Here is a 25,982-nt window from a genome sequence, read left to right as displayed (position 1 = left end):
ATTTTAATTCATATTGATGTTGCCATACAGTTGTTTACTTCCTTTATGACATTTTTATAAATATATACCATTATATAAACCATTCATCACTTCAAGCAAGAAATGTTTAAAGTTGTATAGCACTTCATTAGATGTATTTCTAGTATAGTAATGAATGTTTATGTTCTTCTGTCATACTGCCTTTCTCCACGCCACACTCAGTTACCTTATTGACACATAGCATATCTGTCTCCTGGGAAGTGCTCTACAAATTTAATATCGCCTTGCTTCATAGTTAATGAAACTGACAGTAGATTGAGAATAGACAAAGCTCTTCTTTATACAGTACTGAATTATGAAAGCTATAGTCTCAAGAAGCAATTATATTCACTACTTATAATGCTCTAAAAGGGATAAAACAAATTCATGAGTATCAGGCATAACCTGATACTCATGGAACTTCCTTCTTTAGAAGCAGAAAGATATAAACTCTGTATTATATCATATCAGAGAGAGTATTAGCCTTCATGCGTTGCAGGCTTACTAGTGGCACCTGACAACTATAAGAAACCAGAGTCTGGAACAGATAGTTTGTTCCCACAATTTCATTTTGTGTTCTGAACTGGATTAAACACCACTGTGTGGCTGTAGCTACACGCTACTGTATATGGATGTATGCTCTACAAACTCAGAAGCCACCTGTGGGAAGCATAATTCTAAGACACAAGTAAATTGCTCAACATGTAACATTTAGACATTACTGGCCAGAGAATATACTTTAAGTGTAAATTTACCAAGGGAGAAAACTGAATACAATAATTTGAGCAAGTTGCGGACCAGCTCAAATAAGCATTTATGCTGCAGATCCTCTTTAACTTTAAAAAGGGATAAGCTCCTTAAATATGTCCCTCACTGCAGATAAAACTGCACGGTTTTCACTAGCTTAGGAAGAGTAGTTTCCATATGTCAAATTTTAAAGACTAAATTTCTTTACATTCTATTTACAACTAACTGTAAAAAACAGAAAGCATTCCCCTGCTCAAAAAAATCTTTAGGACATACAAGACAAGCTGTGATCGTTACCAGTTTATTTTAACAAGTTACAAAACAAAAATATACAAACAGCTTACATTTATAGCTGAGTCCCATTTATAATTTATATAAACAGGAGCATTATGTATTATGGCGTTGTCATTCTGCCATCCCCTAAAGAAGCAGCTGGCACATCTTTGTACCTAAAATCAAAGCAGTCTTTGCTCCAGACATCCGAACAACCTTAGAGGAAAATGCGATGGGTTCCTTTTCTTTTTGTATGTGAAATTAAAACAGATCTATCTTAACAAAAAATCTAATAAAGAACAAAACAGCCTAACATAGCAAAAGTGTCTAGGTAATTCAACTTGAGATCAAGGAATCTTGGGGAGTTTATTGGTTCTGCGTGTTGCTGAAAACCCAGCGTGCCCATCCCAGTAATGCTCTTGAGATCCTATAGATCAAAAACAGGAGACATGTTGTAATGAAAGTCCAAGATCTGAAGGTAAGCAAATATTCAAATGTGTTGTGTCTCAGGAGCAAAAAGCAAAAAAAAAAAAAAAAAAAAAAAATTATGGAAGGCAGCAGTCACTGAAGAAACACTGCAGCTTCTGGTCTCCATAAATGTATGGTTCTTTTTTAACATAGTTAAAGCATTTTAACACAGTCCCTTCCCATGATATGTGTGACCAGCTAGGAAAGACACTAACCTTACAGATTGCACTTGAGAGCAGAGCTCAGGGGTTGGTGGGTTGTGCAAACGGTCTCCTTTCACACTCTCCTAGGAGGAAGAGAGAGAGAGAGAGAAGCAAACTGAATCCTTGTTCTGTTTTGTAAGATTCTGGTCATATCTTAATCACTATCTTGGAACAGCTTGGGGAGGGGGATGAGAGAAGAGTTAGAAGGTGTTAAGTCAGAAATCAGCAGTATGGTTCCCACTGACACCAAAAGGGTGCTTGCAGGACCCACCCAAATTAAACTAACATTTTAAAATAGCCAGCATTTCGCACTTGTACACAGGCACAGCATAGGATTCCAACATTCTCTCCTGACATTCCCAAAATGAGCGCATCAAAATCTTATGTCAAATGTTGTCACCTTGTGGGTTTCCCACTAAACAGAACTGTCAATGATGTTTTAATGACTGAATATAAACTCATACTGACATCAAAGCATTCATGCAAAACAAGGAGGAGTAGAGGAAAAAATGGGAATTTCCATTGCAAAGATTAGGGAGGCCCTAATTCCACTCTGACTCTGGTCACAAAACAAAGCTATCATAATTTTCCTTCATTCAGATCACAGTTTTACCTTTTGCTGAACTCCAATTTGCTTTGATTTCCTCATGATGATTCCTATCGGTTCCTGCTCACTCCCTTTTTCTAGAAGTCTCTCTGTACAACCACATTGGGGACATACACATGACTGTTGATCCTGGATTTCCTTGAACCGTCTTTTCTTGGGGGTACTTACAAATTTCAGGGGAGGATACTGATGTTTCTTACTGGGATTAGTAGATTTTGCAACAGTCTCAGTAGAGCACTGCCCTACACCTTCCAGATTATTACTACAGGTCGGACTGGAAAAAGTCTCAGAAGGTTCCTCTTCATTTGGCCTCTGTTTCCTTTTAGATGACACACATTTCGCTGTTTCAAGGTACTTCCATCTAGCTGTCATCCTCTTAGCCCTCTGTGCATGGGATAGGCAATCCTTCCTATTTTCAGACACCCGCTCAAAGAAGTCGCCCTCAGTGGAATGACAAACAGGAGAATAAAGATGCACAGAGCTGTGAAGATGAGATTTGTTTAATGGCTGACCACAAGGAATGTTGTCTGCAATTTGACTGGCCTGGCTTGCTGTAGTTGATGCAATCAGACCAGATTCCTGATTGGCAGCTCCCTTGGGAAACTCACTGTCATGAGAATGAAGCAGTGTTGAAGACCGCACTGGTGCAGCCTGCTCAGAACTACAGTGAGGCATATTATTACAAGGCTCCAGGAAATCTGAGGCACAAGCATTGGAGTGTGGATTTGCTTCTTCAGCAGGACTGGCCAGGAGCATCTGCTGTGTCTGGGGAAGGCCAGGGGATGTGCCAGAAGTATCTGTCAGTGCAAAAAACCAAAAACACAGCAGCTCTTTTAAGGCATGGAACAGTACACACCCACACTACCTGGAAGCAGGTATCCTAAATCTAGTGCACAAGCAGCTGAAGAGGAACACGTGTGAACCCCCTATGCAGTGTCAAAAGTTTTTCTCATACTGATAAACATGCAGCTGACAGCTATCTAAACAGGGAACACCTTCAAAAAAGGGACAAGTTTCCAGCCCCCTTCCCATGAGAAAATGACAAGAGATTTTACTGCCCCAAACTGCTTATATTGAGGTGTCTCACTTGAAACTGAGAAACTTGCTGGAATTCTTGTGCTGCAGCCTTAACCTTCTTTCTCATAAATACTTTTAATCAGAGGTACAAACACTGGCATAGAGAGAAGATCAGATCCATGGAAAAAGAATACTGATTGCTGCAGATTCACTTTTGTTCTCAAAGGATTCAGTATGTGTACTTTGCAGTTCCCCTTTAAGAAAGAGAATTTAGGCAGGCCAATCTCACTTCTAAGAGGTTTTGACCAGGAAAGCACTTAGTGTGTTTATCAACAGGATCTGATCTTAGAGCTACTTCATTTGTGAACTCCACTGCAGAGTTGGTTTTAAACATGCAGTTCTTCTAGTTTTTTATTCTAATAAAACATTTTATTTTATTGACACCTGATTCCTTAGTAACTCCTCTTTGTGAGGTGTCAGAATGGACATAACACAAGAGATTCACAACTGGTTTCCCAGTGTATATATGGGGAGGGAATTATTTTAAACTATCCAGAGGAAAATGAAATTTTGATTAGAGCAGAAACAGTAATGCAAGAGATTTTTCCCCATATACAAATTGGGGTAATTTTCTCCCCCGCTGTTTGCCTGAAGTTATTCTAAATTTCAGAGTCACTACAAATATTTTGGTGCTTAGTATCAAAATACTAGTGATCAGAATCACTATCAAATATTTTGGTACTTCCATAACTTGCAACTTTTTTTTAAAGTTGGAAAATTTGGTAACTTTTCATTGCTTCTATTTTGATTACAAGATGCAGACGTTATGATAAGCTTTAAAATGGTTTGCCTGCTTTCAGTTTGTCCAGTGTATGAACCAATATAATTTATTCATTAAACATGGTTTCAACTATAGACTAAAACAACACTGACATCAGTCATAAAGAAACATTAATGACCTGTATCAAGGTTTCGGCAATGCCAGCTTTTTGTAATGTTTGCCGTCATGCCCTTGCATGAAGACAAAGCAAGAGGGAGATTTCTGCAAAGCGCTGTTCACAACGGCAGAGAAAAAGGTAATTAGCCCGTTGCTAGAAGGGGGAGAAAGTGTTGAAGTGTAAGAGCCAGTAGACCAGATCAACACTTGACTTAACAGGTTTCTCCAATGAGGGTGCAGAAATCAACATGATTTGGTCCTAGTTATAGAAAAGCAGTGATTAAGGGTGATGGTTAGCTTCTGATCTCACTCACCACTAGAGGAGCTCAAAGTTATTCCTGGGAATGCATCCCAGGGATTTTCTAAGGATCCATCCAAACTTGTGGAATCTGCTGCTGTAAGGAAAAGCAAGCAAACATCTTTCTCAAAACATTCTTTGAAAGGTGGAGCAGGTCAAAATAAGGCAATGAGGAGCAGCAATGCTCAAACATGGCAAAGGATTCCAGGAGTCAATTCTTATACAGAGATCATCACTGTAAGTACCCCAAGCAAATGGAACTGTGCTTAGAATCATGAGTTTTAAGAAACATGAAGTAAATTCACCTAAGTTCATTCAAAATTTGAAGGTCTTCTGGACGCACGTCATAAATAGTGTTAAGTGCTGAAAACAGAATTGCTGCCTGTATTAAAATACTCTGATTCACAAGCACAATACTGTTGCTTTTATGTATTTGGTCCAGCTGCACATATTCTTCACGCATTTTGGCTTCACATGAAGTTACAGTAAGCCAGCCATTCAAAATCACGTTTTGTCTTTGACAAATAATTCCTATTAATAAATCTCATTTTATTGTAAAGAACAGCTGAACTGAAATTCTCAAAGTGTCTATCAAAGACATAATCACTATAAATTTTCTCCTGAGACCCCTCTGGTAGGTAAGGTACCAGGCTAGAAAGTAGGAAACTGTGAGTTCTAATCCTGCTTTAGGAATGAAGGCTGGCTGGGTGAATTTGAGCCAGTCCCTCTTTCTCAGCCCAACTCACCTCACAGGGTTGTTGTTGTGGGGAAAATAGGAGAAGGAAGGAGTATTAGGTATGTTCACCACTTTGAATATTATTTATAAAAATAATAAAGGCAGGATAAAAAAAATAAAAGAAATAGGTGAATTCCAGGATTATTCAACTTAAGAGTAAATGAGTACCATGCATGAAATTCATAAAGTTTTGATCTGATAAACATAATTATCCAGATGCCTCCATAGATACATTAAGAAACACAGGAAGGTGAATTTCACATTTCCCCATGTCAGCTATCAGTTACATTGCCCACCAGAAGGCAGACATCATATGAAGGTTTCATCCTTTACAAGAACTCTTCAGACACGGGTAGTCAAAAGTAACTTTGTCAGGTTCAAATCTCCTACCCAGAATTTAATTTGCAGACCTTTGCATTTCAGAGGACTATATATAGTGCATTACTTATCCAAGTCCTGGTGCTCAGCAGTTGTAGGAAGGGATATCTAAAACCTCTCAGAATGGTATATACTGTCTTAAGCTCTCAAAGTAGAGACAAATGTTATGCTAAGCCATGCCCCCTACATTCGAGGTTTTACGTGACTTCACCACCACCCCTCCACCCCTTCGGAAGGGGAGGAAATGAAACTGGTTAAATGGTGCCTCCTGGTGGTCAATGCAATGGAAAACATCACACAGGATATATACACTGTGAAAAAATAGAGGCATTTCCCCCCCTTCCAAGAGAGGAGGTCGAAATCATGTGAATCCCTGTACATAGGGCCTGACAAAATGCAACATTTGTATCTCTCTCTCCCTCAATGCTTAAGGGAAGGTGGACCGAATATACCATTCTGGGAGCTTCCATATCAGCTTTGTTTCTGAGAGTGATACAATTGTGCAGACTTTGAAAACTGCAATGGTTAGTTCAGTCTTTTTAATAAGTTTTTAAGACAGTGCTTTATTATTGATTCAAAAAGCCATCTTGTTTCTGCTACATGGACTTATAGGTTGGACATCAAAAATTATTACAAAACACCAATCGGCCTCTATGAATACTTTTTTAGAAGGTTTTTAGGTAACATCCCCTTTCGTAAGAAGGAGTTTAAACAGCTAGTTCACAAAAGACAACAAATGTTACTCACCACTGAAAAAAGATATAGTACTGCGGTCATCTTCTTGAATATTTTCATCAGCTTCAGGGACAGCTTGAGGGGTCTCTGAGAAAAAGAAGGGCTCGGCTATCAGTACCCACTCTCTGCCAAAGGATACAGCTTTAGATCAATCCACCCAAGTAGACTTAAGGGCTTAATTTATTACACTCCAACACCCAATATGGGAATGCAAAATATGTAATAAGGCATGTTTATAAGCAGATATAACATCTTGTAAAAAAGAAAGGGCAACAAATATACTTCAGGAACAAAACTATGCAGTATGGCTTAATTTATCCAACTGTGGCTTGGGAGTTGCCTCGTTTTGTTCTAAGCCTATACATTTGTGATCGTGACTATACCCAACATTGATTTAAGGGGGCTACCCCAGTTGGTAGCAGTCACTACTTCCACTTCTCATTATACAACACTTGTAATCACATCCACAGGATCCACATAAATCCTGTAGACCATGATGCTAAAAATGGCAGAGTGCGCCTCAGTAAAAACTACAAAAATCTTGTGAATTTAAAACTTAGCCCATGTATTATGTCTGGCCATCCTATGTAACAAGCTGGCCATGAGCTCTAAGCAAAAAACACCTCCCACAAAATTTCAGCCTCGGTTTCACACGAGTTATGCCATTCCTTGCCAACTGCCATTACAATTATGATCTTTAACTATAGCGCTCGCATACTTTGAAATCAGGAGCACTGCCTTAGAATAAAAATGTCCAAGCCAACCCATATTCATCCATAAATCTGGCCCCCAGTTCTGGCACTCACTTGACGTGTAGGATCGGGAAAGTGCTGCCTCATTTTCTGCACTGATTGCCAGGAACTTAGCTGGAATAGTAAAGATGTCTTGGTGCATCTGAAATTAGAACTGTTCATCAGTTTCTGCTTCACACAAAGGGAATATTCAATATACCCATTCCCAGTTGCTCTTTCACAGGTGCAAAGTTCTTTCCAATTTTCCCTGCTTTCATTTTTATCCTGAGAATGAACTAACTATAAAAACAATTCTAAACAAAATAGCCCACTGTGTTGAGAAGGAGTTAAAGCCTCATAATCAGGAATAAATGCTTTAACAGTTTTTCTTCTTCATGATGTTTCCTAATTTTCCACTGTCTATCCCTTCACCAGAGGTCTTTGCTGAACGACCATCATTCCCCTCCACCAATAATTTCAATTGAGACGTCATAACCAGGGCACAGAAGACATGTTAGTACAAACCTTATCTTGCTTCCGTTCCAGTTGCCATTTAGTGTCAGGATACACTGCCAGTTGCTCAGAATCCAACAGTTTGCTGGGGTCCAATAAGTTGAGACAATCCTTAGCGTTTTGTTTCAAAGTGCTCAGTTGATCCTGGTTTATCTCTTTCAATACTTGGGAAACAGATGGTGATTCTTGTACAGAACAAGAACAAGCCCATTATAAATAGATAATCGGCTTACAAGCAAAATCCCATAATATTTCACTTTAGGACTGAAGGATATAGAACTATCAAGACTAAACCATTTTTTTTAATCAAATGTCATGATCGGAAATACATTTGTATCATTTCCTGTAACTATTCTGGCCTAAAGGGAGCATCTCTCGAATCCATCTAACTGGGTGAAAAGGTTATGTTGCAATCAAAATACAACTTAGGAAGGAATTGTGTTCTAAATGTCCAGCCTTTATTTTAAGTGGTCCAAAGGGAAGAGAAGTCCCTTATTAATTCTCTATTAAGGGCATAAAACACAGATAAGATCTGCTCCACAATGAAATCTAATGTAGAAAATCAGGGGAATCCACTTAATAGCAACCCCACTTTTCACTAAATTTCATTTAAAAAGCCCCCAACGTTTAATCTAGCATACCTGAGCTGAACCACGGTTGCAGGACAAAGCTTTTCCTGAAATACATAATCAAACAGTATCAAGAGTTAAGCATGACAGTAATCTTGCCAAGTCTTCAGATGACCTGCTCTTTGATTTACATCCTGAATCTCTCCTATACACAAGTTATTTTTGCTTTCTCCCAAGCTTCTTCCACCCTGGTCTGAACCACCCAAGAATGTAACGTATTTCTGCTCTCCAGCCCTCATCAATGCCAGCTCACCACAGCAGGTATCCATTATCCACCTAAGCATTAATAAGTAAAAATAACAGTGGAGGAGGGACAAGAGGACAACTCTGAACATCAATGCACATTTCAGCTGCCAGTATTATCAATAGGTAACTGATTTTGCACATTGCTTTAAGCTATGGCTTACCCATGGCTTATCAAGTAAATGAAAACCGGCTGTGCTTTTACACTAAGTTATGCCATAAAACTACAATTTACTCATTATAACAGCTGGGTGCTTCTTGTTAAAAGTAAGCTACATTTTGACTTGCCTACATATTGTGCTAGGTGGAAAAGAGAAAAAACAATTTCTTTTATCTTCCTCTTTCATCAAAATCAGAACTGTCTCTACAAACAGCAATTCTAAGTCCTGGACCATGCTGTATTACTAATTTATCATGAGAATGGAGAACTAAAGTTGTTTTGATGGCTCAGCTAATGCTGTATTTCTCAGGTAAAAGAGAAATGGAAAATGGATTTACAAAGCTGTACTTATGTCTGGAACCAAGGACTATTCTGCTTATGAATGAATTATTGCCATTCACATAATGCATAATGTGGCAGCAATACAATACAAAGTTAAAGCCTCTTCCTTGGATGATTAGTTGAAATTTATGTAATAAGAACCTGGAATATTCTAACATAGGAAGATTCTAAAGAGTTTATTGCTATAAGCAAACCAGAACTGGGACATACTGCTAATTTTAAGATCATTTGCAAAACAGAACCAAGTAGCTGGCCCACAAACTTACTGCCATAGTTCCTTTATCTTTTGCAGGACTGACGGCTCCTGATTGCTATATATATATTAAAAAAAAAAAATTAACATTCTCAGTTTTTTTACCATAGTGAAAAACTCAGATAACAAAACCGCCTCCAATCAGCAATTCAGTGAAGCTTTTGAAACAAAAGCTGATTGTTCTGACATATAGAACCTTAAACATCTCATCAATTTGACTGGTATCTGAATTTCCCCAGCAGGTTGCAGTGAACCAGCTCTACTTTAAGTATAGTCAGGTTCACATTACTGATTTTTATTATTTGGGGAAGTCCATTTGAAACTGAACTGCAGCTCAAAGCATTCATGTCAGCCCCAGCTTTCATTAATAAACAACAGTTTGTGAGAATTTTCAGGGAACGTATCCCATAGATCTTCTCCCGATCCAGATGAGTAGCCAAAAGAAGGGAGTAATGTCATTATAAAGACCAATGGAATCAGATAAAGAAAAAGTAATGGTTGTCCTGAGGACCCAGTTCTTCTATTTTAATCTCTAGGTAAAGATAACTGTCAATTCTCCCTCAAGTTCAGTCAACTGCTGGTGACTACATGGACACATCTATGTTGTCCTCTTGGCACAACATGGAAATATTTTCTTCTTGCAGGATATCTTTCCAACTTCTAATTGACAGTCTTGGGACTGTGTGTGATCTTTCATCCAAATACCAAGTCCAACCATATTTAGCTTTTTGAAAATCAAAAGATCAGCTAGGTGTTGCCACCTGCTGTAATATTTAATCTTTCCTCTTTCCAAATCCCCTCTGACTATTTATTAAATATGTAAGGCTCCTCAACTCTACAGCAAGAGTTGGACAATCAGCTATAGACAATACCAGGTATTGCACTACAAGAAAAGTATTTACAAAAAATTCATTCTGTTAAACTTCCTAACCCTGATTAAAATGGGGTATATGTTCGATGGGATGCAGAAGATTCTGCAATCTTCAGGGATAGAGCCTAGGCTATCAACTCCCACATAGGCATGCCAACCCCACAACTAATCTCAGTGTTCTTATGGGTCTCACCAATCCCGCAGCCTCTTCTCCTCCCTCTTCATGGGCATGACACGGAAACACTCAAGGATGAGATAAAATTGACAATCTTCCTAAAATTGAAAGACAAGCACAATTAACGATGCTCTGCCTAGACAAGGAGAAATCTCAGACTGTATATGACCATCCATGTTCCAATGATGGACAGAAAGTAGCATGGCCCTTGATAAATGCCCCCAAGGCTGGCTTCTCCCACCCAGGTGCCCTCCAGACATATGGAATTCAAGATTCAGAATCTAGTGATGGTTAAACGGTGGAATTTGAACCCAGGGAGTCCCAAGTTCAAATCCCCACTTGGATATACAGCTCACTGGGTGACTTTGGGCCAGTCCCTGACTCTTAGCCCAATCCACTTCACATAAGGGGGTGGTGAGGATAAAATTAGGGGACTTCTCAAACAGAAATGAAGATATAAATGCCCTAAAGAAAAGATGCTCAGACGTGACTAGGGAATTCAGGAAGTGGAAAGCACCCAAGTTAGAAGCGTTAACCTTATTAGGCCCCCTCCCCAAAATGAACTTAAGCTGCAGAGGCCAGGGGCCTTCTCTTTCCATTGCATCAACTGCTGGCACAAACAAGAACAGGAGCAGGAAATAATCAACTGAAGACATTTTGTTGCTTGGGAAAGGGAGCATCAAATGATGCAACTGGTTCCCACGTCTATGGAATCCATCTTCCCAATCAGGGTTTCTCAACCTTGGCAACTTTAAGACGTGCGGACTTCAATTCCCAGAATTCCCCAGCCAGCATATGCTGGCTGGGGAATTCTGGGAATTGAAGTCCGCACGTCTTAAAGTTGCCAAGGTTGAGAAACCTTATTCCCGATGAAGCACCTTCCTCTCTTTAGCTGTAAAAATAAAACAACAAAACGTCCCACGAGACTCCTTGTGGCTTTTAAACAGCAAAGACGGTGTCTGTTTCCTGAATATCCAAAGTTTTCCTTGGAGAAAACGGCCTCCCAAAACTCACAAAACCCCCGCTGGAACCGAGGAGGAAAAACAACAATGGCGGGGCTGGCCTGCTTTGACCTCCTTTCCTGCATCGAGGAGGGAGGAAGATTCGGAGCCCCGAAAGGGATTTTATGGCTGAAGAGGATTTAATGGAGGCTGAGACACTCCCTCAGGGACGCTTCCAAAATACCACAAAATGCTACGTTTCAGGCCGGAAACCACCCGAGGGTTAACATCTGAGGCCGAACACTGCGGGTTAAGGATACATATATTCTGCTTGGAGACATCCCCACAAATCCATCAAAAATGGTGGATTTGTTTTCCCGCCCACACAGGGGATGAATTCTTTTATCTGTCTTGAAAGATAAAGCGACCCTAGACCTGCGGGAGCGGTCAGTCGCAGGGGGTCTGTCAACATTCAAACGTAGGGAAAGTTGGCAAGGAAGTAAAGGAAAAGCCCCCCCCCCCCCCCCGCAATTTCTTCAAATTTGGGAGTTTCTTTATCGGAGATATTTTACAGGCTATCATCTTCATTATACTGTTAACATTGTGGCATGGGGGGGAGTTTCTTCCTATTTCTTCATATGGGTAGTCCTCATTTAGCGACTGCCTCATTTAGCGACCATTTGCAGTGACAAAGGTGATGAAAAAGGAACTTTGTGACCGATCCTCGCATTTACGACCTTTGCAGGAATAGAGGATGTATGGTCACTCTAAGTAAAAGCCAGAGCAGCTGGAGAATTATAAAAACACCCTCAACACAACCGGGAAGTGGGCTCCGTCCCATACCCGGGGTCCCAGGCACAGAGAGCTCTGCTAAAGGCCAGCAATGTTGGGGCCAAGCTAATCTCAAGTGGGATGACCAAATACAATGTTTTTGACTCATTTGTTGAATCGGGTTCTCCTTATCTAGTTTTAGGACTTGTGTGGAGAACAGACCACGTTTTAGGTCATATTGATTGCAGAAATATTGAAAAGTCAAAGGAGTTCACAAACGTTAAAGCACCACTATAGGTACAGTGACCACATGTCCTTTCTTTTATTTCAGAAAGGTGTCCTTTAGATTTATTTATTTTTCAAAAACTCACCTTTGTCCTTTATTTTGGTCATTTAACTTTTACTGTACAAATGATACCACTTAAGGCACAGTCTTTCACATTCATGTGAAAAATATGGAAATTGAATGGTCTTTTTCAAATAAATGTACAGATGCTGTTTGATTGTAGATGTTTTTATTAGAATATGTGTTTCTGTACAGTTTTTTTTTTTTTTGGTTTTGCTCTTGAATTTTCCTTTGTAAAGCAAAGTTATAAACATAAACAATTAACCTTTTTTTATCCTTATGAACCTCTTTCAGATTTACCCTTCCTTTTTTCCCAAGAAAATATGGTCACCATAACTATAGGTCCCTCCAGAGATTTCCTAAAGTTGATACCAAATTTTAATTTGTAAAGTGATAGAAAGGGAGAGGTTATTTAACACACGATTGCAGAGTAATCATGATTATTTAATGCTTTTTAAATGTAAACGACATGCCACTCCAATGCTAAGTGTTGTCCTCAGTGCAGGAAGTTATGGCTTCGCACGTTTCACAAACCCAATCACTGTGGCTTATTTAAGAAAAAAAACCCTCTAGTTAAACTTTGAGTTAGTAAAACGTGCAAATCCACTCCTTATCTGTCCTCCTCTTAGTTCCAATATGTTCCAGTCAAGCCATCCTGAAACCCTGTTTCCTATCTTCACCGTAGGCATTAAAAAATGCTGTTGAGGACAATATTTCCATGTCATATCACTGGAGCATCAAACTGCACATCAACATGTCCTCCCCAAAAGAAAACACGACAAGAGCATTGTGCACCTTACCATTTCAGTTGCCGCTTTAAAACTCACTCTATAATTCTGCAAGATGATGAATTGGCCAATAATACCAGAAAATCCAGACTGAGCTATAGAGCTGAGAAACAGACAGGGAGAAATGTATTGGCAAATGGGTAGATTTCAAACTATTTCCTGCAGCTGATACTCTTCCATACTGATCTGGAAAAGGCAGGATTTTGTATACCAGGGTTCCTCAACCGTGGCGACTTGAAGATGTGTGGACTACAACTCCCAGAATTCCCCAGCCAGCATGACTGGCTGGGGAATTCTGGGAGTTGAAGCCCACACATCTTCAAGTTGCCAAAGTTGAGGAACCCTGCTGTACACAATTTAAGAAGATCCATCAATTTCCTCAGAGTATTGGGAATCTATTTTTACTGATGAAAAACCCAAGATATTCTCACAGCCTAATTTTCTACGTTGGCACAAAGAAAAAGAGATTATATGCTACTACATGTAACCCACCTCTTGTAAATTGCCCTGAGCATCTTGTAGCGTATAGCTATTTTCCCAAGAAAAGATTATTTTAAAACCACATATAAAATGTTGGCACCTTTAAAAGAAAACATACAACCATAATTCCAGAATCTAAAATACTAGTTCAAATATAGTTCACTGATAAAGATGTAACAAATTTTGAATATGGAATTAGCAAACCACTGCTAGATCGGCACAACCCCCCCATCCCCCCATATTTTGTTACAAGACAAATGATAAAATCCAGTGGAAGGTTCACCTAATTATGACAATTTCTGTAGAAGCGCCAAACTTCTAAATTAATCCTTATGGAAGATATATCGTGTCTAAAGTGCTATTCAGGGGTCTAAATATTGAATATAGTAATATTACAATCACAGTAATGCACAAGAATGCAGTAATATTGGAATGACTTGCATTTCTTCTACGTTACCAAAGGCTGTTTACCTAAATACTAATTTCATCCAACCACTTCATGGCTTCCTGTCTCCAAAACTTAATCTACTTGATCCAGGAGCTTAAAGAATTGTTTAAAAACGTATTTTTTTAAACACACACACAAATACTGTAAAAGACCTTTTACAGAAAACATATAACTGGAGAAGGAAAGAAAATAAAAGAAAGGAATAAAGGGGTAGGAACAAATGAGTAAACAAGGGATTTACAAATGTCATAGAGATTAGAATTTTCCAGTATATCATTAATAGATTGTGAATGACAGAATATGTTATATTGTTTTAAAAGCTGGAAAATCGCTGTTAAGCTCTAAGCAAGGCATAGGTATCAGAAGTCATGGTCAGCACACCATAAATCATAACATGAAACTATGAATGGCAATACATTCTGACCATAACAATACAGAACTCCTAGAAAATTAAAGTATAGAGCTTATGCAAAGAGAAACATAAATTTTGGATGTGGTACAAATCCATATATGGGGGGAGATGGGCGGGTGAGAAATTTAATAAATTAAAAAAATAAATAAATAAACAGTAATCTAGGGATGAATTTAAAAGTAAAGCTTCAAACTTACCTTTTTGTCATTTCACCAGCCTTGGCTGCAACCACCACTTCAATATAGTGATGTCCATCTCCAATACACAGAATCGTTTCTGGGCCCTGCTCAGCATCCTGGTGAACCTTCGGCTCATTCAAAACCTGGGGGGGAAGGCAAAAAATTACACCACAACCAACATATTGGGAAACCAAGTTTACTGGATGACTTGGGCCCATCATTCTTCATCAGCGTAAAGCAGAGATGGGCAGAGTGATATCGTGGACAATATATCGGCAGAAAGTTCCCTGGGCTGCCTACTGGGTTCTTCCACCTGTCTGTCTGTCTTAGTTTAAAACAGAAAAAAATATATTGGAAGCTGGCAAAGAATAAAGGAATGAAGAAATCTTGTAATCGTAATAACGAGGATGCCCTGTGGGCTCCATAAGAATTCTTAAAAGACGAAAATGATAGCTCAGCGCAACCCAGAGTTTTGTTTAGAAGCATTGCTGTTATTTCAGAACAAAAGGAACATCAGTGCTAGGAGGGAACACCATGGATGTTTTTCAACTTCAGCAACTTTAAGATGTGGGGAGTTCAACTCCCAGAATTCCCCAGACAGCTGAGGTTGAGAAACCCTGCTCTAGAGGAAGCAGCAGGAAATAAGATGCCAGTTTACCTTTGGTAAACAGGTATCGTATTCTGCAATTAGCCAGGCCAACGACTGCAGTCATTTTATAATTAAGAAAGTTCCCTTATACAATTTTTGTGATTGTATGCAAGATACACTCTCAACATTCCAAATGTGCTCACAATCTTAAAAAGCTGCCTATAACTGCTCTAGACTATCTCTAGTCTAGTGTTTCTCAACCTTGGCAACTTTAAGATGTGTGGACTCCAACTCCCAGAATTCCCCAGCAGGCTCCCAAGAATTCCCAAGTCTCCAACTCCCAGAATTCCCCACACATCTTAAAGTTGCCAAGGTTGAGAAACACTGCTGTAGTCTGCAGCAAAGTAAAAACCAACCAACCAACCAAGGATGTGAAGGTCTGCATTCCTAGCCTTGAGTAAGTGGAAGGAAGGACAACATAAATCAAATAAAAAAGTCTGAAAGTTCACCTTCAGGACATGTCCAATCTGTCCATCTGTTTTGGTTACGGATTCGTTGTACTCCAGCAGAAGAGTCACAATCCAAGGCTCCAAATAGTTAGGTCTATTCCTGCTGGCCAGACTGTCCTCCGTGTCTAAACTGGGAAAAAATGATAGCAAAGTCAAAAAGCTTCTGAAAAAATGGTGGGAAAGCAGCACTGATTCAACTCAGCATCATCTGGAGAGGGTTGCCACACAGTACTGGCAAGAATGATGCATCGTTCTAAGCAAAAAACAGTGCCTTAGCATGAGATGTGAACCTGTTGTTGTTGTTGTTATTATTATTATTAGTAGTAGTAGTAGTAGTAGTAGTATTATACACAACAATGTGAAATCACAGCTGCCAGTTCTTTAGCTGGCGTTGGCCTTCATTTGCGTCGAGCTCTTCCCAAGAACCTAGAATGTTGTAATGTATCAGTGTAGTATATGTGCAGATCCAAGCAGCGTGGCCTTTCGTAATTGACAGATGGGAATTTTGTCAATGCACAGATTTTCTAAGTGTCGTCCAAGACTTTTTGGTATGACACCCAGTGCGCCGATAACCACTGGGACCACCACTGCCGGCTTATGCCATAATCTTATTGCTGGTTTATGCCATACTAATAATAAATAATAATAATAGTAGTAATAATAGATAAGAAAGACAAAAAAGTCTGGATAGCGGACATGGCAATACTTAGAGACAGCAGAAGAGAAGAGAAAGAACCGGAGAAAATCACAGAATACAAAGACCTGCAAAGAGAAGCAGAACAACTGTGCAAAAGAAAGCAAAGGTAGTACCAATAGTCATAGGTGCCTTGGGTGCAATCCCAAAACATCTGGAGCACCACCTGAAGACCATCGGCATTGACAAAATCACCAGCAGTCAATGGCAAAAGGCAGCTTTACTTGGAACAGCTGACATCTTGCGACGATACCTTCAACGCCATCAAACAACATCTGCCTATCCCAGGTCCTTGGGAAGGACTCAATAGGTGGATAAAAATGCCAGATCCAGTCTAAACATCTGGCTGACTGTGCGACCGATGATGATGATGATGATGATGATGATGATGATGATGATGATAATAGTAATAATAGGATTCAAATCAGTTTTGACTCCTGGCAACGGTCTGGATTAGTCCCTACAGTTTTCTTCTTTGGAAGTGCTTTGCTGTTGCCTCCTTCCTAGGGCTGAGAGAGAGGGACTGGCCCAAAGTCACCCAGCTGGCTTCCATTCCTTAAGGCAGGACTAGAATTCACAGCCTCCCAGTTTCTAGCCTGGTACCTTAACCACTTCCCCAAAGTGGCTCTCTCCTTAATCCACTATATGAATCTAGCCATCTAACAAACCATAGTCCCTTCATTAGGATGAGCAGTATATCAATCCTGCCATTCTCCTCATTCGAACCATGGCTATGCCTAGTAGTTCCTGTTTCCGAATACAGACAACCTGCAGCATCCTGATTTCTTGCTTGTGCTGTAAGCCAGACAAGGAGGAGCTTGCATTCAACCAAGATCTGCCTAGAAGACTTGCAGAGACTTGCCCAAGGAAACACAGGATATCCAGGGTCCTTCCCGCATGGGTGAAGGCAGCCCTAGAAACTCCCTTTCAACAGCTGGGCTTACAACACTACTTATTCTTCCTCCCCTCTTAAAAACAAACATCTTGTACAATAACGAGCAAAACCGATGTTTATGACACCTGATGAGGTCATAATACACTAAATAATGAGCCGAGCAAGAAGAGGCAGATTTCCTAATAAAACGGGGAACTGGGCTTTGAACCACCAAAAGGCGTCCCAGAGCTGGAATCATACCTTATTCCCGTTTGGTACGAGACCCTCTGACCTGAACCCAGCTCCCCAGTCGCCAGCCTTTCCCTCGGGGGTCCACCAGCGCCTCTCGGGCGCCTCGCCCACACGGCTGGCCGCGGAACCGTCCGCCGCGGCGACCCCACAGGGTCCGACTCAAGCCGTCCGGACTTGGCAGAGCAACCGCGCGAGCCACAACGACACCCATCCCGGGCAAAGGCGAGAAGTCAAGAGCTGGGGCCAGAGAGGCGAAAGCGGGCCGGGGCAGGCGGAAGCCCCCTCCCCAACGGCCCCAGGAGGGGCGGTGGGATCACGAACACGCGCCCGGGTTTGCACGGGGGACGTCGCTCCGTCCCGCCCGCTCGGTTCCGCCGCTTCTGCCCCCGCGCCCTCGCCCTCTGCACCGGCCGCCGCGCCGCGAGCTCACCCGCCGGGCCGCGCGCGCCGCGGAGACTTCCTTTTGCGCAAACGGTACGACGCCTGGCCCGGATCCATGCGGACAGCGGCGGCGCAGCCTCCTCCCGCCCCGTCCCCTGCGCACGACTGAGCGGGTTCATAGCCGCGTCACGGCCCGGGCTCCTCCTTCCGCTCTCGGAGGAGAAAGCAGGGCGGGCGCGGGCGGAGCCTTTGCGCGCCGCTCCGCGTCCCTGCAGCCCAGCGTGGAAGGGAGACAAAGGCGCTGCGGCGCGCTCTTGCGACGGTCGCCGGCGGCGGTTCCCCCGTTGTTTGGAGCGGGCGAGCGCATGGCAGCCCCTTCCAGCCTTAACGTGCAGGCGGACCCTGTCTTGCAGCCCGCATGTCGTGGGCCCACCGAAGTCCGTTGATTGGTTTTCTCTATATCATAACCTTACTAAGCATTACAGTTTTATAGATAAAAACTAATGCGAACTACAAAAAAAGAAAAGAAAAGAAAACAAATAGAAAGTGCAGAAAAAGAAAGAAAAAAGAGTAATATGAAAAGAAAAACAGAAAGGAAAGAAAAATAATATTGCAAAGAAAATGAAGATAAATATAAAAAGAAGTGACTTCCCCCTTCGTCACAAGTACAGACAATTTTAACAATTTATCACCTTCCCTTAAAATATAATGGATGATCTCTTCTTCCCATATCTCATCTCTTACCTATAAACGGATCCTTAAAACCACCTAGTTCAGCCCTGGTCAGCAAAAGTCCATTAAGGGTTACCAGAAATAACAATCTATTTTAACCTTGATCAAATAAACCCACTTTATATTACTGCCTTTTACTTTTAACAGTCCTGATATTTAATCCCTTCAAATAATGTCCTAGAACTGGATTTCACTTTTTCCTCATCCCATCTCACAAAATCCTTCAGAACTTTAACAGGTCTCTTTTGTAAATCCAATATAAAAAAGTTATCCAAATTTCTCTTTTGATTTGCCATTTGTATATCCCTTTTAATTATTAAGACAACAGCCAATTTCATTCATGTAACATCTTTTCCCATATCATTTTTGTAGCTTGTCATTCTTAAACCCACTTTCAGATCGGTCTCAGTCTTGTCCAGTAAAACTTGTTCCTCTTCCAAAACATATTTTAAAGACATTCTATCTATAATGGCATACACTTTTAACTTCTAGATCCATTGCTCAAAAATATCCTCCAATACATCCGATGTGAAAGTATTTTGCTCCATGCTGTGTTAGTAAGTCAAATTTAAGTGTTCTTCCCCTTTAATTATAATCTTTAGTTCTTTCTGGTTCCCCCTAGTGTCCAACCTTCAAATTCCCATCCTATCATGTTTTCTTCTAAGAATTCAAAACAGCATTCTCCCATGGGAAAAATCCTTACAATTAATTTCAAAATCTTATTTCAAATCCATCTGGATCCTTAGTCTGTTTATAACTTTCCAAAATCAATGTTCTAATCACCCTCAGCTAGGGTTTGATTTTTTTTTATCATTCAGCATTACCAGGGCAAGCATTATCACAAGCTTTCTTTGGCTGTGGCTTAACATAGTGTCTAAACCCAACCATTGTGGCATGTAAACCATGGTTTATGTTGTGCGAACTGAATCTACGGCTGTGTTCTCAAGACACAACTGTAGTAAACTGAACTATGTTTTCCTGAACACAGAGTTCACATGATATACTAGACCATAAACAGACAACACGGGCTGGGCTAAAATATAGTCAAGTATTTCCAAGACTTTATCTTGGAAGCTAAGCAGAATCCAGCCTGGTGATCTCTTGGAAATACCTGGGCTGCAGGTAATTCTGGGAAATCAAAAACACACCCTGAAAGAAAGCAACGGTAAATTCAGTTTAGCATGATGTGTAAACAAGCCGCTATAAAAAAGATGATTTTCATAGCAACAGTAGGGATCCGCACCAAGTTCAGTAAGTTCTGCTGATCCTTTCTGGCCCTGCTAGTTTTTGGATGGAGTAGCATTTATTCCATCAATCTCAAATCTGGAGCAGATCTGGATTTTGAAGCGGTACTAGAGAGCAGCAAAGCAATACGGGGGGGGGGGGACCTCTTTGACTCTTTGCTGCCATCTGGTTGATCCCTGGAAGGAAAGAGTCTGTTTTTTCAAGCACCCCAGTATTTAACAATGGATGTACCTTTTCATTTTTTCCCTTTCAGCCTGGCTGTCCCCAAAAAGGATGATTTGAAGTTTCAGGAAGAGAGAAGGAAGATAGAAACAAATAAAACAAACATCCCAGCCTGGCTGTCATCCATCTTAAATGTAAACAAAATCAGAATGGCACATCTGAATACTTATTTCTCTCTGTGGTTTGCATATCCCTAAATTTCAATTCTCCCTTTCGATTTAGAAAGTCTCTCTTCAGACGACCTACTTGATGTAAAAATTCCAATATTTTTGTGGTGCTTGAAAAGACCCTAGTTTTCTTATACTGTAGTGCCATCCTGTAAAGATCTACCAGAGGACAAATTATTTTCAACAGAGTCCAGTCCCAGCTAAGTAAATAAGTTTATAACCTCACTTTCCTCATTCTCACCAGTTAAATTTTTATAGAATTTGTCAGGTCTGTTTAAGCCACTCCTCCAAATTAGTCCTCATTAGCTTGTTTCCATTTACTGACAATTTGAAATACCAAAAACTATACAGATTCATTTTTTAAACAATCTACGTCTTGGTGCATATAACACTCAAAATCATAACATGGATTGCTTTCTTTGGCTGCAGCTTAGCACAGTGTGCAAAAATAATGGTTTGTAAACCATGGTTTATGTTAGGTAGACTCAGTCTATGGCTATGTTCTCAAGACACAACCACAGTTAACTGAACTATGTTTTACTGAACACAGTGTTCTCAGTTCACATGATGTACTGGACCATAAACACACAACACAGGCTGGGCAAAAATACAGTTAGCTATTTTGTGAAAGTCTTCCTAGCCTGAATCATACAGGGCAAGTGATATTTGAATAAATGGCCTGATTCAGACAACACAATAAACCAGTGTTGTCCAAACTTGGCCACTTTAAGTGGACTTCAACTCTCAGAATTCCCCAGCCAGCCATGCTGGCTGGGGAATTCTGGGAGTTGAAGTCCACTCATCTTAAAGTGGCCAAGTTTGGACAACACTGCAATAAACCATAATGGACCATAGTTGGTTTCATCTTATTCAATAATGCAAATCTACTATATCTACAGTAGTTTGGAAACCATGGTTTATGACTTAGCCGGCTTTGCAAATCTAGGAGATTGCAGTTAAATTATGGCATAGCATGACATGGGAATCCAGTTTAAGAAAGAGCATTTGTTGTGTCTTGAAAAGTATGCCTTTTTATTGTGAGCAATACACCGTCATACTGAATTTTATTGAAACATCTTGCTCATTTTAAACTAGTTAGCTTTTGGAGGGGGGGCATTTGGGACAAAGTGGCACCCAAACGTAATCAATCACAATTCAGGGCTCAGCCATCATGCTGAGCTGCCAAAGGGGATGCCAAGGCGGCCGCTACCAACTCATTTGTCAGCTGCCAAAATTATATTAAGCGTTCACGCTAGCAGGATGGCCCTGTGAGTAATTGGAAGTGGCGGGAGGTGTGTTGGGTACAGCAAGGCGCAAATCTATCAACTGAAGAATTGGAGACCAGAAGATGCCAGGGTCAGGTTTATGGCTTTTAATAAAATTGGTTACTTGAAAAAGGTGCTGCCAGACGACTCCTGATTTTTGCCACCCTATACGTGTTGGCCCTACAGGTCAGGTTTGCAGAAATATCAGTCAGTTGGGCTCAATGGCTGTCTGCATCTGTCTTCTCTAGAATGGGGAAGCTGCAGTGTGTACGCATTTTACTTTCTCTAGTGTTCGCCCCTCAGAAGGCACATCTTATCCCCCTCTCGTACCCGCTGAAAGAGAAACACCATTGACTGCCTCCCCACCCAGTTCACTAGTGGTGCTTTGGGGCTGCAGAAGCGCAATCATGGTGATTTATTCCATACCCTCCACTTGTTTCCATTTACCAAAGATTTCAGCTATCCAAACTGTAGATTGATAGATCACCTGAACCATGGGAAGGTTTTTCAAACTCTGCAGTATTACGTTCCCCTAAAATCATACACATGTGATACACACACTCCACCTCAAAACTAATGACTACATTGGGGCTATTGGTTGGGCAAGAAATAAGCATTATTTCTACTACATTTTAATATATGTATCTCAAGGCTGGACAGATTATGCAGTACAGGTAGTCTTCAACTTACGACCACAATTGGGACTGGAACGTCTGTCACTAAGTTATGCACCTGATTTTACGACCTTTTTTGCCGTAGTTGTTAAGCAAATCCAGCTTCCCCCATTGACTTTGCTTGTTGGAAGCCCCCTGGGAAGTTCACAAATGGTGATCATGTGACCCTGGGATGCTAAAACCATCTTAAAGTCATGCTAGTTGCCAAGCACCTAAATTTTAATCATGTGACTGTGGGGATGCTGCAACGGTCATAAGTGCAAGGACCAATCATAAGTCACTTTTTTCAATGCCATTGTAACTTCAATCCATCATTAAATGAATGGTCGTAAGACGAGGACTACTTGTACTACTGTGGACCACTGTGGGCTGTGCAGGCAAAGTAGGAAGTGAACTTCAGAGAGAGTTTTAACAGTGTTCCTGCCTTGCCTGCACTAGCCCGATCAGGTTTTAAAAATGTTTGCAACCCACCTCCTTCCATTAGTTGCAGCCCCTATGTGAGTTCTGACCCAGAGTTTGAGAGTCAGTTCAGCCCGGTATATGACCCCAGTTTGTTTATGAATGGAGATTTTCTCAGCTCAGATTCTTGAGGTGTTCATAATGAGCTTAGTGACATCAGCACTGGAGGTGGTGGCCGGTATTGCTGCTGTTCTGTGCATATGTAAAAACACAAGGGTGGTATTAGTATCGGCATTAGAAAAGGGGTGTTAAAGGAACTGTCTTTGCTGCTGCATTTTTGTATCTGAACAGTGTGAATGAGAGCGGACATGACTGAGATGTATAAAATCATGCATGGTGTGGATAAAGTGGACAAGGAGAAGCTATTTTTCCCTTCCCAAAATATTAAAACCAGAAAGAATCAGAACAAACAAAAGGATTTTTTTTTTTTTGCACAATATATAATTAAATGTTGGTAATCGCTTTCCCCAAGATGTGGTGCTGACTACCAATTTGGCTGGCTTCCAAAAAAAAGTTGGAGCCATTCATGGAAGTCGGGGATCAATGGCTATTAGCCCTGATGGCTGTGGGACTGCCTCTGAAGGTCATCTGCTGGGAGACCAGTGGGCTTCCTTATGCAGTAGGTTGGCCACTGTGAGAACAGACTGCTGGACTAGATGGGCCAGGGGTCCGATCCAGCAGGGCACTGGTTATGTTTTTAGGTGGAGAATCAAAAGCCTCCGATGCTTTAATGTAAAGGACCCACGGTCTCCCTGCCACTGACCCATTCAGACATGCATACATTTCTGCATGCATTCATCCTCTGAATGTCCACTACCTGAAAGAAATTGTTTCATCTTCCTGCATCCTAAGATATAATTGGATCCTCTGATGCACACAGTGAGAGCAACATTAGGGCAAGAGCTTTTTAGCTGCATCAGATATCTGCTAAATTGCTGACTAAGGGCAGACAGAACATCTGGGAGGGCAATACTTGCAGACATGCCCAGCACCAGCCTGGTGACACAAGATAGCCACTGAGTTTTCTGCAACTCACATTCTTGGCAGAGATGATAAGACTTTGGACAAGTTGCCAAAGTGGGACTGCCTTCCGCGTTTATACCCAGCTCAGTTGGCAAAAAAGTATCGGGCAACAAAATCCACCAGCATGGTCAGAAGATAATGTTTCTGGTTAAAAATGAAAAACTGGACTGTCTTTCCTGAATTCTGGAGACATCAACCTGAAGTAGGAGAAAAAACTGGAGGGCAGATCCAGCCACAAAAATGAGCTGTTTGGGACATCATAATCCCCAATCACTGTGAAACTACAAATATGCCAACACTATAATAGAACCATTATTTGTGCTCATTCCATCACAAATCATGGAATTCTGGAGCCTGCTAGACTATTGCAACTCACAGTCCATTCATAGACTGGTTATAGACTGTTGACGCTTCCCTTTGGGGCCTCAGTCTGCTTCCAGAAACCAGTTGGGCCAGCCATTGCATCTCAGTTCAGCCCCATTGACAGAAGAGGCTTCTTTGCTGTATAACAGGACTGCAGGAGAATTTAGGAAGAGAAGGTCAGGCTATGAAGCAGATTCAGAGCCTGGAGCCCTCAAGAAAGGGGAATGGCCACAGACCTAGGCAGGAGGACTAGAACTTCAGTCCAGCCACCTGGCGCAGTGGCTTTTAAGTGAGGCGCACACCACCTTTCAAAATCTTCCATTAAATCTATGGACAGAAGAAAACAATTGGGTGATTTTTTTCCCCCAAAGTTCTCCAGGGAAAGGAGAGTTTCCCCAACAATTTCTCAGTGTCTGGATTGTTTTGGAAGAGCAACATTCTTCCATAGTATTGAATAGCTTGAATAGGGCAACACTACTGAAAAAGCCCCACCAGAAGATGAATAAGAAATTTCCTGGGGAATTAATGGAAAAATGGAGAGCTTGCAAGGCGGTAGAGAGAGGACTATACAATGAAAGACAGGATATTCAGACATATTCTTTCAGTACTAAATAAATGCACCCCCAGAATTTCCTATAAGAGTCTTCTTTCCAAACATTCTAAAGCAAATTCTGCTTCCTCAAATTGAGTAAAAACTGCTATGGATCATTTTTCTACCTGGCATTCATTACTTCAGCTATTTTTATGGCGGTAATATGGATGTGCGTGGCTGAGAAGCTCCATCTTTCCTATAGTTGTCTTGATACATTTGTCTCTGGTGCAGTCGCCTACACACTGCTGCTCATTCTGGTTTTGCACAATTGGGCACACACAGCATGGAGGTATGAAAACAATTGGGCCTAATGGATTACAAGCCAGGAGACCATAAGTTCTAGTCCTGCCCCAGGCACAAAACCAGATGGGTGACTTTGGGCCAGTCACCCCCTCTCAACCTTAGAAAGAAGGTGCTGGGAAAGCCGCCTCTGAAAATGTTGCCCCCCAAAATGCAGAGATTGGTCCCTGTAGTCACCAGGAACCAGGGTTGATTGAAGCATGGATGTAATAAAAGAGAACTGAAGGACATTGGAAACCCAAATTGCCTTTCCAAAGCTTGGAGAGAGAGAAAAATCACAGCTCACTTTTTGCATATCCTCACTCTATCAGCTGGACCAGCTTGCCATAAATCCTGCAGGGGAATGGAGCAAAACGTTCCCATTTATGTTGAATCACAGCCGTGCTCTACGCCTTCTGAACAGTACAAAGCCTCCTTCAGAAGCACCAGGACCTCCTTACAAAAGGAAGGTTAAGCCAGCCAAGGACACCCAAAGAAACCGTGGCAGAGCAAAACTACGAAAACCCTCCCACACATTAAAAACATTTCGGATTTTTTGGATGGGCAAGGCAGGCCAGAGATGTCAGGCCTCCTTCAAAAGATAGTCAGTCATAGCATTCTTCTGAAACAGGTTGCTTGGTATTGTCAGGACTAATTCAAAAAAAGAAATGAGGGGTGCGGGGATGGAGATACATGAATTTATCACTGGATATCAGTTGCTGAGGGATAAAAATGGGGGAGAATGTATGTTTAATATCCTGCTTACAGGCTTTCTAGAAACACTTGTATGAGGCTCTGCAGGAGCCTCCAATACAGTGTTTATATATTGTGCCTTCATCCAAAATGGCTTGTCCTACATTCTTACTTTAAAGAATAAAGATAAAAAATGGTAAAATACTTTGTACACTTACCAAATTGATACATAAGCAGGGAGATTCACACTGTTGTTACCAGCTGCTGAAA

General features: G+C 41.1%; 1 protein-coding gene across 3 annotated transcripts; it reads right to left on the bottom strand.

Annotated features, from left to right (window-relative positions):
* Positions 1–17: 17 nt before the first annotated feature.
* Positions 18–18,202, bottom strand: ACD (ACD shelterin complex subunit and telomerase recruitment factor). 3 transcript variants are annotated; one of them, XM_088136030.1, is made up of 14 exons: positions 18,048–18,195; positions 15,798–15,922; positions 14,718–14,842; positions 13,193–13,283; positions 10,353–10,432; positions 9,302–9,346; positions 8,303–8,337; positions 7,674–7,846; positions 7,224–7,311; positions 6,430–6,504; positions 4,585–4,662; positions 2,323–3,113; positions 1,722–1,792; positions 18–1,465 (listed from the first exon to the last, which is right to left on the bottom strand). In XM_088136030.1, the coding sequence occupies exons 1-14, from the start codon at positions 18,175–18,177 to the stop codon at positions 1,405–1,407; spliced, it is 1,968 nt and encodes a 655-aa protein (XP_087992156.1). In that variant the 5' UTR covers positions 18,178–18,195; the 3' UTR covers positions 18–1,404. The 3 variants fall into 3 exon arrangements, with proteins under 3 accessions (XP_087992156.1, XP_087992155.1, XP_015744597.1); XM_088136029.1 differs by having other exon boundaries at positions 19–1,465; positions 4,585–4,665; positions 18,048–18,194; XM_015889111.3 differs by having other exon boundaries at positions 21–1,465; positions 4,585–4,665; positions 15,798–15,927; positions 18,048–18,202.
* Between the last annotated feature and the right edge of the window lie 7,780 nt (positions 18,203–25,982).

Source organism: Python bivittatus, unplaced genomic scaffold (genome assembly GCF_059951505.1).
Source record: "Python bivittatus isolate LINGU-HERP-01145 unplaced genomic scaffold, Pbiv_v1 ctg000190_np1212, whole genome shotgun sequence".
In the NCBI taxonomy this organism is placed as follows: domain Eukaryota; kingdom Metazoa; phylum Chordata; class Lepidosauria; order Squamata; family Pythonidae; genus Python; species Python bivittatus.
Note: the sequence above shows the minus strand (reverse complement) of the source record. Positions and strands in the feature narration are given on the sequence as shown.

What these genes read in the sequence shown, in the direction of transcription:
- ACD (XM_088136029.1), bottom strand. Translation starts at nt 18,177, where the DNA reads ATGAACCCGCTCAGTCGTGCGCAGGGGACGGGGCGGGAGGAGGCTGCG. An exon ending in GCAACCGTGGTTCAGCTCAG is followed by an intron (nt 7,847 to 8,302) that starts GTATGCTAGATT and finishes GTTCTGTACAAG; the next exon opens with AATCACCATCTGTTTCCCAA. An exon ending in TCTCAAGTGCAATCTGTAAG is followed by an intron (nt 1,466 to 1,721) that starts GTTAGTGTCTTT and finishes TTTGATCTATAG; the next exon opens with GATCTCAAGAGCATTACTGG.